The sequence below is a fragment of the Terrapene carolina genome, unplaced genomic scaffold, assembly GCF_002925995.2.
Source record: "Terrapene carolina triunguis isolate 2854851 unplaced genomic scaffold, T_m_triunguis-2.0 Scaffold838, whole genome shotgun sequence".
Classification (NCBI taxonomy): domain Eukaryota; kingdom Metazoa; phylum Chordata; order Testudines; family Emydidae; genus Terrapene; species Terrapene triunguis.
In genome coordinates this window covers 10,560,230-10,574,814 of record NW_020665189.1, presented here as the reverse complement: position 1 = coordinate 10,574,814, position 14,585 = coordinate 10,560,230, and the positions used below count along the sequence as shown (strand labels likewise).

Genomic DNA, 14,585 nt, shown 5'->3' with positions numbered 1-14,585 from the left:
TGTACTGTGTTTTTATGCTTTTGTTAGTTATAACAATTTTAAGCATGAATTTTGTCTTTTCTAATGAGTTATATCAAGTATGAAAAAGGTATTTTTTTGTGGTAAAGAAACAATTTCCACATATAAACATGCCTTTTGTTATGTTTAATTATCCTCTTCCACTACTGTATGATTCAGAATAAAAATAAATGCTTTTGTTTTAAGCCCAGACAGAGCAAGGCAGATCTGGTTTGGCTGAGCCCCTGATTTTATCAGAACATCATAGATTCAGCACAAAATTGATAGTTCATACTCAGATTATTTTAAAAGATATAGCTGTCTGGAAGGTAGAACTGCCTTAAACATGCCTAAATCCAATAAATAATGATCAATGAATGAATATTTAAAGAACTCAAAGGGAGAGGTTGAGACCTCAAGGAAGAGAAATGCCTTTTAACTCAGGTTTCTGCAGCAAGAAATAAAGTACCAAGTGTATATTAGAAAAGCTAGACTCTAGAATGGAAATCCACAGCAAATGCATATGTGAACTGACTCAAAATTAGATCAGCTGACCACCTGAATGGTAAAACTAGAATATATAATAAAGGGTGCGGGAATACTACTTTAAATCTTGGTGATCAAGGGTGTTAACTTTTGCTTAGATTTTCCCTGCTCGTGAGAGAGGTGGAAGTGTCAGATTTAGCACTGGAAAAGCCAGTGCCCAGGAGAAATTTTTTCTGTAAAGCTATCTTGAGAATATGGTGAAAAAGAATCATTGGCCTTAAGATCACTCTGGTGGTTGGATCAGTTCCAAGAGGGACACTGCTCAAGAATCCTTGTAGCTCCTGACTTGAAAACACTTCCTGTGAAGCAGCAAAAAAGAATCTAGTTTTCCCATCATTAAAACCAGCTCTCACGGTGGGACCATTCCTACCAAGGGAGAGTAACAAATAGGTGGCAGAGTAGTAGATAATGGAACAAGACTTCCAAGTACATACTGCAGTGTTAGCCAAAGCCCTGGAAACAACCATCCCAAGGGATGGCCATTTTCCACCAGGGGATCTGGTGTCCACAAAAGATAGGCAATACTGCTCAGAAATTATGCTAAGCTGATTACTGCAAGACTCCGCATTATCTATATGCTTGGCAAGAGCTTCTATGGCCTGATGCACAAAACTCAAGGGCTGTTTTCTCAAAATTGGGTGGTTGCAAGTGCTTCTAAATCTCTGTAGACTTGTCAGTCATGGCAGTCATCACAATGGAAAACATGTGTTTCTCTGCCTGTATAAAGGAGACTTATAGCTCCACTCATGAAAGCTTTGACACCTTTCTGTGGCCAGTGTCTGTTTGGAGTGATTGCAAAATGGTTGCCCAAAATGCAGAGATGATCAAGCACTCACTTCCAATAATGACAAAATGCATCAGGAAGGATTGCAAGTCAAACAACAAGTCAGCTTTATTTATTCACCTATAGCCACAACAGATTTACCCATAGAGAGGTGGAAAGGTGAAGGTTCTGGAACAGGCTTTGGGAGAACAATGATGGAACCTTGAGCAAGCCAGTTTTAGGACACAAGTATTCTGCCAAACTGTCCCCGAACACAAAAGGACTATTGTGGGATAGAGGTATATCTCATTACATACCCACATAGGAAAATCCATAAAAGTCCACTGGTTCGTGAAATAAGGATTATGCCATCAAACCAGAGGGGGAGCGAGGTAACCTCAAATATGGCTAAAAATCTTTTAAAGTAATTATCAATGGATATAAACAGCTGTAGAACACCAATTTCTGATGTCCGGGGTAATTGGGGGGGGGGGTGTTTTAGATCTCAGATCATGCAACAGGTTTGTCAGTCATCAAAGGCTCAAGATGCACACTCAAATCAGTCCTATCCAGCATGCACCATCCAAATAATTCCTTGGGTCTTTCCCAGTTTGTTGAGATATACTTTTCTTAGAAATGTCAAGGATACACTGATCTGTTGTAACATTGCCCAGAGAAGAAATCAAGGACTTAAGTGAGCTGGAATTCCTTACATACACCACATATGCACACAGTACATACAATCCTCAACTTGGTCTGGATTTTAATACTTCTAAGAAAAGATGGTATTCTATGTGATCCTTTCTGTGCCATGTAAAAGTGGAATGGCCTGATCCCACAAGCCCTCCACAGCTCATATGGCAATGGCCTCTACTTCATAGTGTCATCTGTAGATGTTAAATCTACTGTAGTGTGTAGGGTATCCATTGCCTCACAAAAAAATATTTACAAACTGGTAAACAGAATGGTCCTGATTTAAAGAAAGATACTTATTATGTATAAAAAGATCCAACTTTTAAACATCTGTTTTCTCTGTCTGATGTATATCACCTACTGCATGAGCACTGAAGAGGGCAAAATAATACGCTGTTACAGTTGTGTTAAGTACTCTTTGAATAGCTGAAGACTGAGAACTGTCAGATTCTCATTACTGACATGAGCCTTTCATGCAAATCCAAATCAGGGTTGTCTCATTTCTCCTCGAAGCAAGTTCTTGGCTTCCTCTGAAGACTTGAAGATACAAGATTTTCCTCTCAACCCCAAGAGCATCCAATAGGATATAGTATTATGGCCATCACTTCAATATCCTGGTTTCTTTGCTGACATAAAACCTTTCCTATATTATGAAAGCAAGCATGTGGGCTGGAGTTGACCCATCTTTGGAATCTGGGAAACCACTACATCAGATACTCAGCAACTTTAAATACAATGGTCTGGAATGAAGCAGACTCACAGATGACTAAGATGGTGTGTAGTGAAGGTACAGCTGAGGGACGACTTTTAGGGAGTCTCACACATTTCTGTAGTACTCTTCTAGATGAATCATTTAGAAACTGTGCTAAATTGGTGCTTGTTCACTTGTCAAAGTTATAGATTTCCAAAGCAAACTGAAACTCAGTATCTGTGATCAAGACCCAGATAATGTTACAGTATTGACTTCTCTGCGCCACTTTGTCAATTTCCCATGTATATCCTTCACCTGTCAGTTTCATTGTCTCCATTGTGCCATGTCATCCATCTAGATGCTTGTGCATAAAATCCGGACTCCTGGAGGTGGATTTCTTTTTTCAGATATACAGTAATGGCCCTAAATCAATGGTAGGAGTGCTCTTGTTTGTGTTTGGGAATGCAGAGCTGTCAAATTCCCTTTCTAATTCGTTGCCAGGGCAAAAAATGACCTTCAGGATGTGGATTTCTGCATTTCTGACAAGTAGTAAATATTGAATGATTTGCCCAGGTTTCTTGGAACTGGTTTATTGGTATCTCTTTTATACTGTGTGAATGTTTCCCTCCATTATTAACCCCCACCCCACCAACCTCTAATTAAAATTACAGACTCTGTTCCTTTCCCAAAAGCTATGGATTACTCCTTTAACCAGCAGATCCCAAGTGACCTGCACAGGTCTCAAGGGACATCCAAGTGGATGCCTCTTTGTTTTTTTTCCCTGCTGCTGAGCCCTGCCTGCTGCAGCTGGCTCTTAGATATCATGATTCTTCCAGCATTTAGGAGCCAGGTGCAGCATTGGAAAATGTCACTTGCTGTTGGCTGCCCACCAGTGGAGCTGCTGTCCCTAGTGGGAGGAGAGGAGTACACACACAATGAGGTGACTCTCTTCACTTATGTCAGGATGTGGAGTGGAACATTGGAGCCTAACAATTTAAAAGTGTCCGGAGGCAGCTTGATTATTTGTTTAGGTGCAAATAAGGCTGGAAAAGTGCCAACAGTGATGCCTGATTTGTGACATACAATAGATGATGGCATGGTAATTTTGTTAAACTTGCCTTGACAACAAATAAAATCAGCCTAATAAACAGGGCTCTGGTGACTCTTTAAAATGGTCTTTTAATCTTCTGGGTACTTAGGTTTCATGAATATGTATAAAGAATTGTTGGAGATGGGGGTTATTATGAAGCTAAGCTTGTTAGGGAATAAAGATTGTAAGATAAACGTACCGGTAAGCTGGAGGAGTATAACATAAATTTCTGTAATATTGTGAGGTTTTTCTAGCCTGCTGAAAAATTAACCTCTTAGTTCTAAATGGGCCAAATACTTCTTTCCTACCCAGCAGATGACTTGAATGAGGACTTGAGGGTTCAGTTGTGTGTGTGTGTGTGTGTGTGTGTGTGTACACCACATCATTTTGAAGCCACTCTACTGCAACAGAAACATGGAGGTGCCAGAGATACAGTCAGGTGTTCACTTCTGCACACTGTCTGGTTTTCTGTACTCAGAGTTAATGACAGCTACATCCTCCCCACTCGCAAATTGTGCAGATGCTGAAAGGAAGAACATGGATAGTGACCACACATACATTTACAAGTATAACTTTAATGAAAGGTTATGATTACCCCAGCATATAGAAATCCTATGAAGACCTATGCACAAGTTACAAATATAGTCCATACTCCCATGCTTAATGATATTTGTAAGGTCTGATGGATGCCTTGCCAGTTGATCATCAGTAGAGGGACGGTTCCTGCTGGGGTTTTTTCCAAAGAGAACTCATTTTACCCAATCTGGGAGCCCTCTTTTATCTTGTGACTCTGACTCCACCTAACATTCTGCGCAGGTGCATGAAGGTGTCCACCCTCTTTTTTCCTTATTTGTACTGTGTCCCTCAATAATATGGGGATACCCTATTTTTCATAGGTGGTTTGTAGTTCCTTTTATTCTCATTAGCATTTGCGGACATAGTGCGCCTTGCGGTTAAGGCACATGTTAGAAAAAAATGTGCCTCTAAGGCATTTTGTGATCCCAAATTAATCTTGTAGCTAATTTGGCCAGGGTGTGTCTCAGGATTAGGATAAAGAAGACCCAGGAGACTGTGGACCTGGAAGCCATGATGGTGAAGCTTACTCTAATAGCCAGTTTATCTCCCAAAGTATCTTTCTTTTAGGGTCCTTTAAAGAAGTGATGGGCTGTTCCACTCCCATTATTTTGTCCACCAGTTAGGCCCGATATCTGACACACCAATTTTAGTTGACTGATTTCTGGTTCCACACTTCTTGTTTATCAACTCAAAGACTGTGTTAAGATTATGCTTATGTCACTAGGCCTTTTTGTTTGGACCATTTCAGTCTTTGTCTCATATTTGCACCTCTTCCTATCAACATTTGTTTTTGTAGGTTACTGTGACATTTTTTGAACCTAAATTCAGTTTTTACAGTGGCGCTCCCAATTAGGGTAAATTTGTAGACCGAATGATCACAACAGTTATCCCACCATTTTACAGTCCTGTAAGGAAGTGTGTGTTCCCCTCCCAACCCCATTTTGAGGTTGCTAGCATTGCTAGTGTCACTATCAGGAAGAGTCTTCATGTGAGGGCTTAAAATGTAGTTGATCCCTGCTTGGCACACAAGGCTCCTTTTACCCTACCAAGTCTTGTATGCACGGTCGAGAGCTGCAATTTGGTACAGCCATGAGTGGAAGATTTATCTTTAGGTGGACTGTCGTGGCTTGATGTACTGTGCAGTCTTAGCTGTGGAAGAAGTATTTCCTGTTGAATCAATACCATCCTTACTCTTCCAGTTGGCTTTTTTTAAAAGAAAGTTGGCCACCATCTTAAACTAACGTCTCAAATGTAAATGAAATCTTTGTCTTTGTGACTTTTAAAAATCTAGATGAGAACTCAAAGGAATTTCTGTTCTTAGTTCCTAAAATTAATTTTTTAACAAGCAAGTTGGTGCTGAATGTTGGCATACTCTGAACTTAAAAGGGTTGTGTTGGGTCTTGCACTTGAGTGGCAATATCTCTGCAAAACTGAAAAAGTATTTGACATACATATTTCAGCTTTGAAGCTCAGTGATGCTTGTAGTTATCCAGGGGACTCTGCCACAGAGTCCTGACAAACTGTGAATGCTTGTCGAATGACTACCACAAAGAAACTTCAAAAGCCCTCTGCTCCAGGCCATTTCTTCTTCTTGGGTCTTTGTAGAGGCGGGAATTGAACATTCATGACAATTAATTCCTATTAATGACCATAATTTCATTGTGCTTTCTAGTCCATGATGGTCTTGACTATACCTTTTTTTCTACAGTGAAAATATTCAAGGGTTGGCTCCCCTCTTACATTGTACATCATAGTGAATCTATCTTAACTGTCTCCCTGCATCATTCTCATACATAAATTTGTTGTGAAAAAGCTGAAATATTGATGCTGTGGTGGGAATAGTGTGTATTTCACATGCTCATCTCATACATTTTGCAATGCCCATGCTTAAGGGTATTGTGTCTAGACTCTAATTATGTGTGGGATAGTTAGAATGACTTTTTCCCTCAGTTTGAAATCAGGTTATAGAAGCCCGACAAATGCAAATTCCAAAAGCTGATGTTAGTAGATGCTTTATCGTGTTTGTTTACTAAGGTTCAGTGATTTGTTGACTGCAGATTTTCTGTTTAAGGAAATGCAGTATGGGTGCTCATCTGAATAAAAAGCTGTAGCCCAAAATTCTCTGAACAGTGTTCTAAAATTACACACAATGTTGATAATTTCTCACCCAATATCAGCTGTGGGATGCTCTTTAAAAAGTTTTCTCTTGCTTCTTTTTAGGCATTAAGGGACTGAAATTAGCATGACCACTTGATGTGTTAAACCCATGGAACCTCTGGGAATTGTAGCTGGAGTCAATGCTGACAGTTTCAGCATTATTTTCCACTCCATGCCTTGTAGGTGCATTGGAGTCCAAATGTAGGTAGTCAGCCCTTGGCAGAATTACACTTACCAGCTGTATTGCAAGGGAATGGGAAACCTGAAAGATAGGGCAGATGGACAGATCTCTCATGAAAATGTTCCTAAATTCATAGCATTTCCCTGTGGATTCCTGGATATCTGGAGGCCCGTGTTAATCTCCCCTCTTCCCCCAAACCTGTAAACCTCTCCAGTTTCCATCTGAGGAATGATGATTAGGGAATTCTGTGGGGAGTTTATTCATGAAACTTGCATCCAAGTGCTCTCCTGCTGGAGGGAATCATTTAGTTTGGAGTATTTAATTAAAATTAGAGTTCAAGGTATACATCCTGGCTCTTATTCAAATGACATGTGGGTCTATGGTGGGAGATTGTCAGTGGTGGACAGCTTGCTGAGGAAGACCATGTGAGCCCAATCCTGCATCAGATAAAGTAACTGAGTTTTACTGACCTCAAGGAATGAATAATCGGACCTATTTAACGTGACAGAAAATTTATTAGCACCCACTCTTAGAAATTGTAATTCAGTTGCCATCTTGTTCTCATAGCGATATTTCAGAACAACTTCACCAAAATCTCAAATATTTTGTTTAAATATAAAACAGGTCTGATTTGTGTTAAAGCAGTGTGCACATTGGACTGTGCTCTTGTACCTTTGGCTTAAATAGTGTTTGTTACAAACTGTCATTATTGAGCAAGAGGTCTGCTGGCTGCAAAAAAGACTGAGAAGCTAATTTTAATGAAAAAGTTCCTTACCAAACACTTTGACAGTAGGGTTTTCTCCCCCATTCAAATGCTTAATTTTCTGGGTTTACTGAAGTCGTTCCAGCTTTCCTTTAAGCTCTTAAATATGAAGTGCATGTTTTATAAGGAAACAACCCCTTAAAACTTTTTTTGTGGCATGCTCAAGTATAAAGAATTATTTTGGATTTGACGTTTAGTAAAATGCAATCGATATATAACTGTACATTCCATTACTTGGGAAGCAATGGCAAGGACACTGGACTGGGAGTCGGGACACATGGCTCTCGCTGCTCATTGACTCCCTGCATGACCTTGAGGAAGTCAAAGCTCTCTGGCCTTGTCAATGCACAAACGTGCATAGGTTAACCAATCCAGTGCAAAACCCTATGTGGATAATTTTATTTATTTAGTGGCTTATTTCAGTTTAGTTTAAACCTGTTCCTAATCAATTTAAATTAAACCAGAACAAGACTGGCTTAAGATGAAACAAGTGTCCACACAACCTTTTTCTACTGGTTTAACTAATCATTTTAAAATCACACTATTAAGTTTGACTGATACAACTCTATATAGACAAGCTTTCAGTTAACACTGACATCCCATTGGTTCCCCATCTATAAAATGGGGGCAATGTTTCTTACCTTTTTAAAGATAAGTTAAAAAGTTCTACATGAGTTCCAAATTCTCATTATAAAAACACATTTGCTTTTAATTAGTTTTATTTATTAGAGTTTAAATATCCACAGGCTGTATAGTTTTCCTAAAAAGTTATGCTTTTAGTTTATTTCAGATTCTGTGCTTTGTCAGTGTAGAAAGTAAGAGTCAGGATGATGTATGGTCAGTCACTGCTTTTATCAAGGTCTGTGCAGACAATGGAAGTCGGACAGGAATGATTGCTCTTGGCAATGTAAAGAGCAGATTCCACATACTTGTGTGTGAAGGCAATAGCAAATGTTCAATAGTACCCTGTTGAGCGGATGATACACTCCATGTGCAGGTTAGGCAGTTGTTTAGTATGTGTCTTGTTACACAACAGAGTCGACAGTATGCACCTATGAAACCCATGGCTTTAGGCATATGTTCTGACTCCCTTTCCTATAGCCCAGGGCCTACCGACAGCTGGAGCAATTTAGTATGTAAAATAGATCTGCATCAGCTGTTAAGACTGTCTTTTGCTGTAACTTGCTTCTCACCTAAATGATACTAGTAAAAGCAACACTTAGGCTATATCCACACTGGCAATTGAACGATAAAACGTTTGTCTTTCAAAGGTGTTAAACCTCTCACGCCCTGCCCCACTGAAACACAAAAGTTTTGCCATGACAAATGCCAGTGTGAATGAACAGCGCGTTGTTGGCAGGAGAGCTCTCCTGCCGACAATGCAAACGCCGCTCATTAGGGGTGGAAGTTTTTTGTCGGCAGGAGAGCCGACAAACAGTAGCTACACTGCCTGAGTTTTAGTGGCACGGCTGTAATGACACAGCTGTGTCGTCAAAAGCTGTGTAGTGTAGACAAGCCCTTAGTGTTTCAAAATGAAATAATGCCAGTATTGTCTTTGTAGTTTTGTTCAGGAAGTTGTTAGCCAAAATACCACTTAATATACACTTAGTTCCCTTACTTTGGATTTAGTGTATTACACAATGCAAATTATAGTTTGCAGAATTATTACACAAAATGCTGCCCTTAATTTATGATGGTAGCAGAGTTTGTGAATAACCAGTGTCCATGACTAGTGAACATAGCACAATTAATGAGATTTTAGGCAGGTATGAATGCACTTAAAAAATGAAATGCAGCAGAGTTCATACCAGGTTCTTTGCTATAGATAGCTATCTCTGACATACACTATCTTTGGATTATTCTTTTTTATGAAGGTATCTATCTTTGGATGCAGTCCCTCAATAATAAATGGTGTCACAAACACAAAAGCAGAATTTAACCTCTCATAAATCTCTATACTATATGTTGGCTGACAGTGTTGGTGGGGTGAAGAGGAGGAGATGAGAGACCAGAGTGGATGTGCTGGTGCCTTGTACTGTACCTGCAGCACTTTGGTCAAGTTCTCCTTTTTTGACAATTTTAAAGTACACTTTAAAATACTCTCTTTTCTTAAACTTAAAACTGTGCTTTTATTTTGAATTTGTTAAAACTACAAAAGCATCTCTCCACCATCCCTCCAGCAAGAGGACTAGTGCATCCTTTGGGTATGTACGATAAGTGAGAAATGTATGTCTATCACCAGAAACTACAGAATAGGATAGTTTCCATATCTGAAAGATGCACTAATCCTAGGAGGCAGTTCTTAGTATCTATTAGGTTAAGAGGATGAAAAGTAAAAGCTAATGCCCCTATGAAGCTTTCACTTTTGAATGGTCATGCATGGTGGTCTAATGTTTGAATGTTTCTGCTCTTTATCATGAGCTTATGAACTATGTGTAGCTTTAATAATATTTGATTCCAGAGGCTGAGTATATCAAATCCCTCTTGCAGGAATCTTAGGGGAACTGAACAATGTGGGTTTTGATCTTCTCTTGAAGGAAGTTGATGTTAGATGTTGGTGATGACATCAGACATACACTATTGCCCACCAATGTGTGCTATTGCCCACTCGGGAGGGTAGTGTAGCACATGTGTAATTTGTCTCATGACTAACTTTTACCAAGTTTTTATTGCTTGACAAGCAGAATAGAATAGAAATCTTATGAGATGAAATTCACCTCTTAAGTAAAAAGCCTGAGTCCTAGAGCTCCATGTCAGTAAAGTCTTGAAAGATGGATAGGGAGAAGACACAAAACTTCATCCCTTCTGCAGGGTCTGCAACATCACAATGACTGTTACTACAGCTTGTGGGCTGGCCAAACAACTGCAGCTCATCTGTGCAACCTGTCGGGTACACTTGTGGGGGATGGATTGGTGTAACTGAGGATCCTGTGGCCTCTGGCTTGTGCCCTGCTTACATACTTGCATTACGGTAAAGCCACCTTCTGCTGTGGCAACATTAGAAACTCTGTCAGAGGTGTGCATAGTGTGTGCAGTCCACTCCATGGCTATTGTGCTTCCAGGCCCCTTGCATTATATCACCATAAGGCATATGTGTTACAGAAGGCTTTACTCTGGCCCTCTGCACCATGGAGAAATTCAGAGTATAAAGAATTGACATTTCAGAGCAAGGTAGAGGAAAAGTCCAAGTTCACTTCAGTTCATTGAAATGTGTGCACTTCTTCAGTTCCACTAGTGAAACCATTCCTGGGGAGAGGGTGGAAGGATTTCATTATTGGCCAAAACCTTTGGGTTTCTGAGAGCTATGTATTGCTATTGCATTGTATTAAGTGTACCTTGAGGGTATTAGATGGAATTGAGTGGTATAAGAGGACGTATACGTACATGTATTTACACAATTAACACATGATATATTTGTCAATTCAGGTTGCTGCCTTGAAGTATATACCATCGGTCCTCCAAGATGTTGAAACAGTCTTTGATGCCAAGTTACTTAGGTGAGCTGCTATTCAACAGCATTTTGTGTCCAATGTTGTCTGCATGCAAAAGTGTCAGTTCTGTCCAATATGTATACCGAGCTAGATTCTTAGCCACTATAAATAGGCATAGCACCGTTTAAATCAATATAGCTATGTCAGTATTCACCAGTTAAGGATCTAGCTCATTTTGTTCAATTTGAAGCATATTTGAAGTATCTGTCATGTGTTGTTTACAATGAATATAGAATCAACATCATCTCGGCATGACAACCAAGTTCAGGATCTATTCGAGCTGTATCCTCTCCGTACTGTTGTACAGTTGCAAAACATGGACACTGTGCCACTCAGACTGGGCAAAACTGGAGGCTTTCCACACACGATGCCAACATCGTATATTGGGCATAAAATGGAATCACTTAATTTGTAATGCAGATGTTTACGATTGCTCCAGTCCACAGAGTACTGGGGCCATTGTCTGAAAAGCATAAGATGCTATCTGCGTACATGTAGTGAGAATGCCACAAGATATTTGGGTGAATGTTGTTCTCTGGGTGGCTAGTAACATCCGGGATAAAATTCCACCAACTGAGGGGTGGAAGTGGCCCAGAGGCAGACCCACTATTACCTGGGTTCATCAAGTCTGTTCTGATGTTGGACTCTCGGGCCATCAATCCCTTGCCGTCATGCAGGAATGGACCAAATGGCGAACGATCACTATGGCCAACTGTTTGACTAAGTGTTGAAGAAGAAGAATATTCTAGATAGTGAGTTGTATTCTTAAGAGTGTATTATAATACAGTTTAACATCTAGGCCTACTTTTCAAACATTTGTTCAGTGAGTGGAATTAGCAAGTAATGCAATGCACTTTTGGAGAATAAGTGGCACTACCAAAAAGGCCACGACTCTGGCTGGCTGACAATAGATGTCTTCCTGATAAATGACAGAAGATTTGTTGGCCCAAAACTGCATTGTATTGCACATGCGCAATGGGCAAAAATGTCAAGTGTTAATTTTTGGGCAAAAATGCCTAACACTTAGTTTTTCCCTCTTAACAGTTGGTCTTTCTCCCCTGATAGCAGTCTTAATACACAACAAAATACAAGGAAATGTATTGAATATATTTGTTAAGCATTAGAGGTATTTTAGTAGTTACTGCTCTTGCTATCTGTCATATTAGCATAAGAAATTAATCTAAAATGTATTTGTGATATTTCCTCTTATCTGCAGCCAACTACTGTATGAGTTTTACACTTGCATCCCACCAGTAAAACTACAGAAGCAAAAAGTGCAGTCCATGAATGAAATAGTACGGAGCAACCTCTTTAAAAAACAAGGTAAATCCAAATTGCCTTCAGATTTTAAAGTAAATGTGTTTGAGATTGACACAGCGGTTTTTAATCTCTCCATAATTTTATTTGATGTAGAGTAGATTGAATGATAAGAATTATGTAAGTCCTCTATCTGTAAAAGCAGATTGAGGTGGCTTCTGGTTGATCCTTCTGGCCAAGACAATTAGTTTGCAAAGGCATGGCCATTAGACCAGAACGAAGACTTAGCTAGACCTGGGAAGGGTTGTTTGTGAGTGCTTATTTTAGTGGTAAAATTTGAAGATTGAGAAACCTGTTGTGGCTACCATCAAATCCATTTTTTAAGATGTACAGAAATATAAGAACATTTAGAGGTAACATTTTAAAAAATTCTTAAATCACTTCTGCAAATGGGACTTAGGCTCCTAAATCAATTAGATGCTTTTGAAAAATTTGCCCCAAATGTTTGTCCAATACAGGGATTACAGAGGTCAATCTTTTGGGGGTGGGAGGCCAAGGGCAGGGGAGGAGAGAGGAAACGAGAGCAAAACCTACGGTTGCCAGGCATCGGGTTTTCAACTGGTCAGCACTGCTGACCGGGCCATTAAAAATCCAGTTGGTGGCGCAGTTGGGCTAAGGCAGGCTCCTTGTCTGCCCTGGCTCCGCGTGGCTTCCGGAAATGGCGGCATGTCTGGCTCCTAGGCAGAGGGGTGGCCGGGGGCTCCGCATGCTCCCCCCGCCCTAAGTGCCAGCTCTGCAGTTCCCATTGGCTGGGAACTTTGGTCAATGGGAGCTGTGGGGGTGACCCCTTGGACGGAGCCGGCATGCAGAGCTGCCTGGCTGCATCTCCGCCAAGGAGCCAGAGGGACATGCTGGCTGCTTGTAGGAGTCACCTGAGGTAAGCGCTACCCTCACCCCTTTTCCCCCCCCCTGCACCCCAACCCTCTGCTCCAGCCCTGAGCCCCCTCCTGCACCCAAACTCCCTCCCTGAGCCTGCACCCTAACCCCTTCCCTCACTCCAACTCCCTGCCTGAGCCCCTCCCAGAGCCTGAACCCCGCACCCTCTCCTGCACCCCAACTCCCTCCCAGAGCCCGCATCCCTCCCACACTCCAAACCCCTTGGCCCCAGCCCGGAGCCCCCTCCTGCACACCAAACCCGTCATCACCAGCCCCACACCAGAGCCCTCACCCCCAGCCGGAGCCCTACCCCCTGTGCCCTGACCCCCTGCCCCAACCTGGAGACCCCCCCGCACTCTGAATCCCCTCACTTGTGGCCCCACCCCAGAACCCACACCCACAGCCCAGAGCCCTCACCTCCTCCCGCGCCCCAACCTGGAGACCCTCCCGCACTCTGAATCCCCTCACTTGTGGCCCCACCCCAGAGCCCACACCCACAGCCCAGAGCCCTCACCTCCTCCCGCACCCCAACCCCCTGCCCAACCCGGTGAAAATGAGCGAGTGAGCAAGGGTGGGGGAAAGTGAGCGACAGAGGAAGGGGGGAATGGAGTGAGTGGGGGATGGGCCTCAGAGAAGGGGCAAGGCAGGGGTGGGGCAGGGGGCAGGGCAAGGGTGTTCAGTTTTCTGCAATTGGAAAGTTGGCAACCCTAGCAAGACCAATAATCACGTGAATGGAGAAACCAGGTCATGTCCCTTTAAAAGGAGGTATTTGAGAAGGATAACAGTGTTATGACAGCATTGATAACACCATAGGGTTGGAAAAAAGTGGGGAGGACACTTCTAATAGACTGTGCTTCTGACATGTGGGCCTGCCACATGTGAGGGGCGAGGGGAAAAATACCCAGATATGTGAAATATTCACTTTGATTACCTGCAGCAACTAAGTTTAATTTTTTCCTGAGTATAAAACTATTGATGGGTTGTCCCAGGTGTTTTTATCTGGGTTTTTTTCTCTCTCCTGAATAAATCTTCTTTTAATTAGTCTATTTGAGTCTTCAGTGAAATTGAGGTTAAGTCACTGCTGTACGTTCTTTGTTGCCTTCGTTAAAGGGAAAGCTATTCTTTGACGTTGCTACACTAGCAAATTTCGCATCTTTAGTTCACCCACTGTGTAGCTCCTCCACAAGGAGGAAGCTACCATGCAGGCAAGGCTCAGTGGCTTTTAACACTGTGTCACGTATCTCTGCTCCAAGCAGGTGTAAATGACAGCGTTAAAAATGTCAGTGCTCACAACAGCCTTGTCAGTGCTAGCACTCCCACTGTTGCTACCACAGGTGGGAACTTTTTGCCCAAAAAAGTATTGTACATCAGGCCTAATTGACTGGCTTCATTAACCTCAGTGCCAAGAACTGTGCCTCACTACGAATAACAAATAAGGCTCTAT

At 41.6% G+C, this 14,585-nt stretch overlaps 1 protein-coding gene across 1 annotated transcript in view; it reads left to right on the top strand.

Moving 5' to 3' along the window:
* DOCK2 (dedicator of cytokinesis 2) overlaps nt 1–14,585 on the top strand; it is a 489,427-nt gene that overhangs the window by 111,322 nt on the left and 363,520 nt on the right. The window contains exons 24-25 of the mRNA XM_026660847.2: nt 10,884–10,954; nt 12,165–12,271. Coding sequence (XP_026516632.1) covers nt 10,884–10,954; nt 12,165–12,271 — 178 coding nt within the window. The remainder of the gene's footprint in view (nt 1–10,883; nt 10,955–12,164; nt 12,272–14,585) is intronic.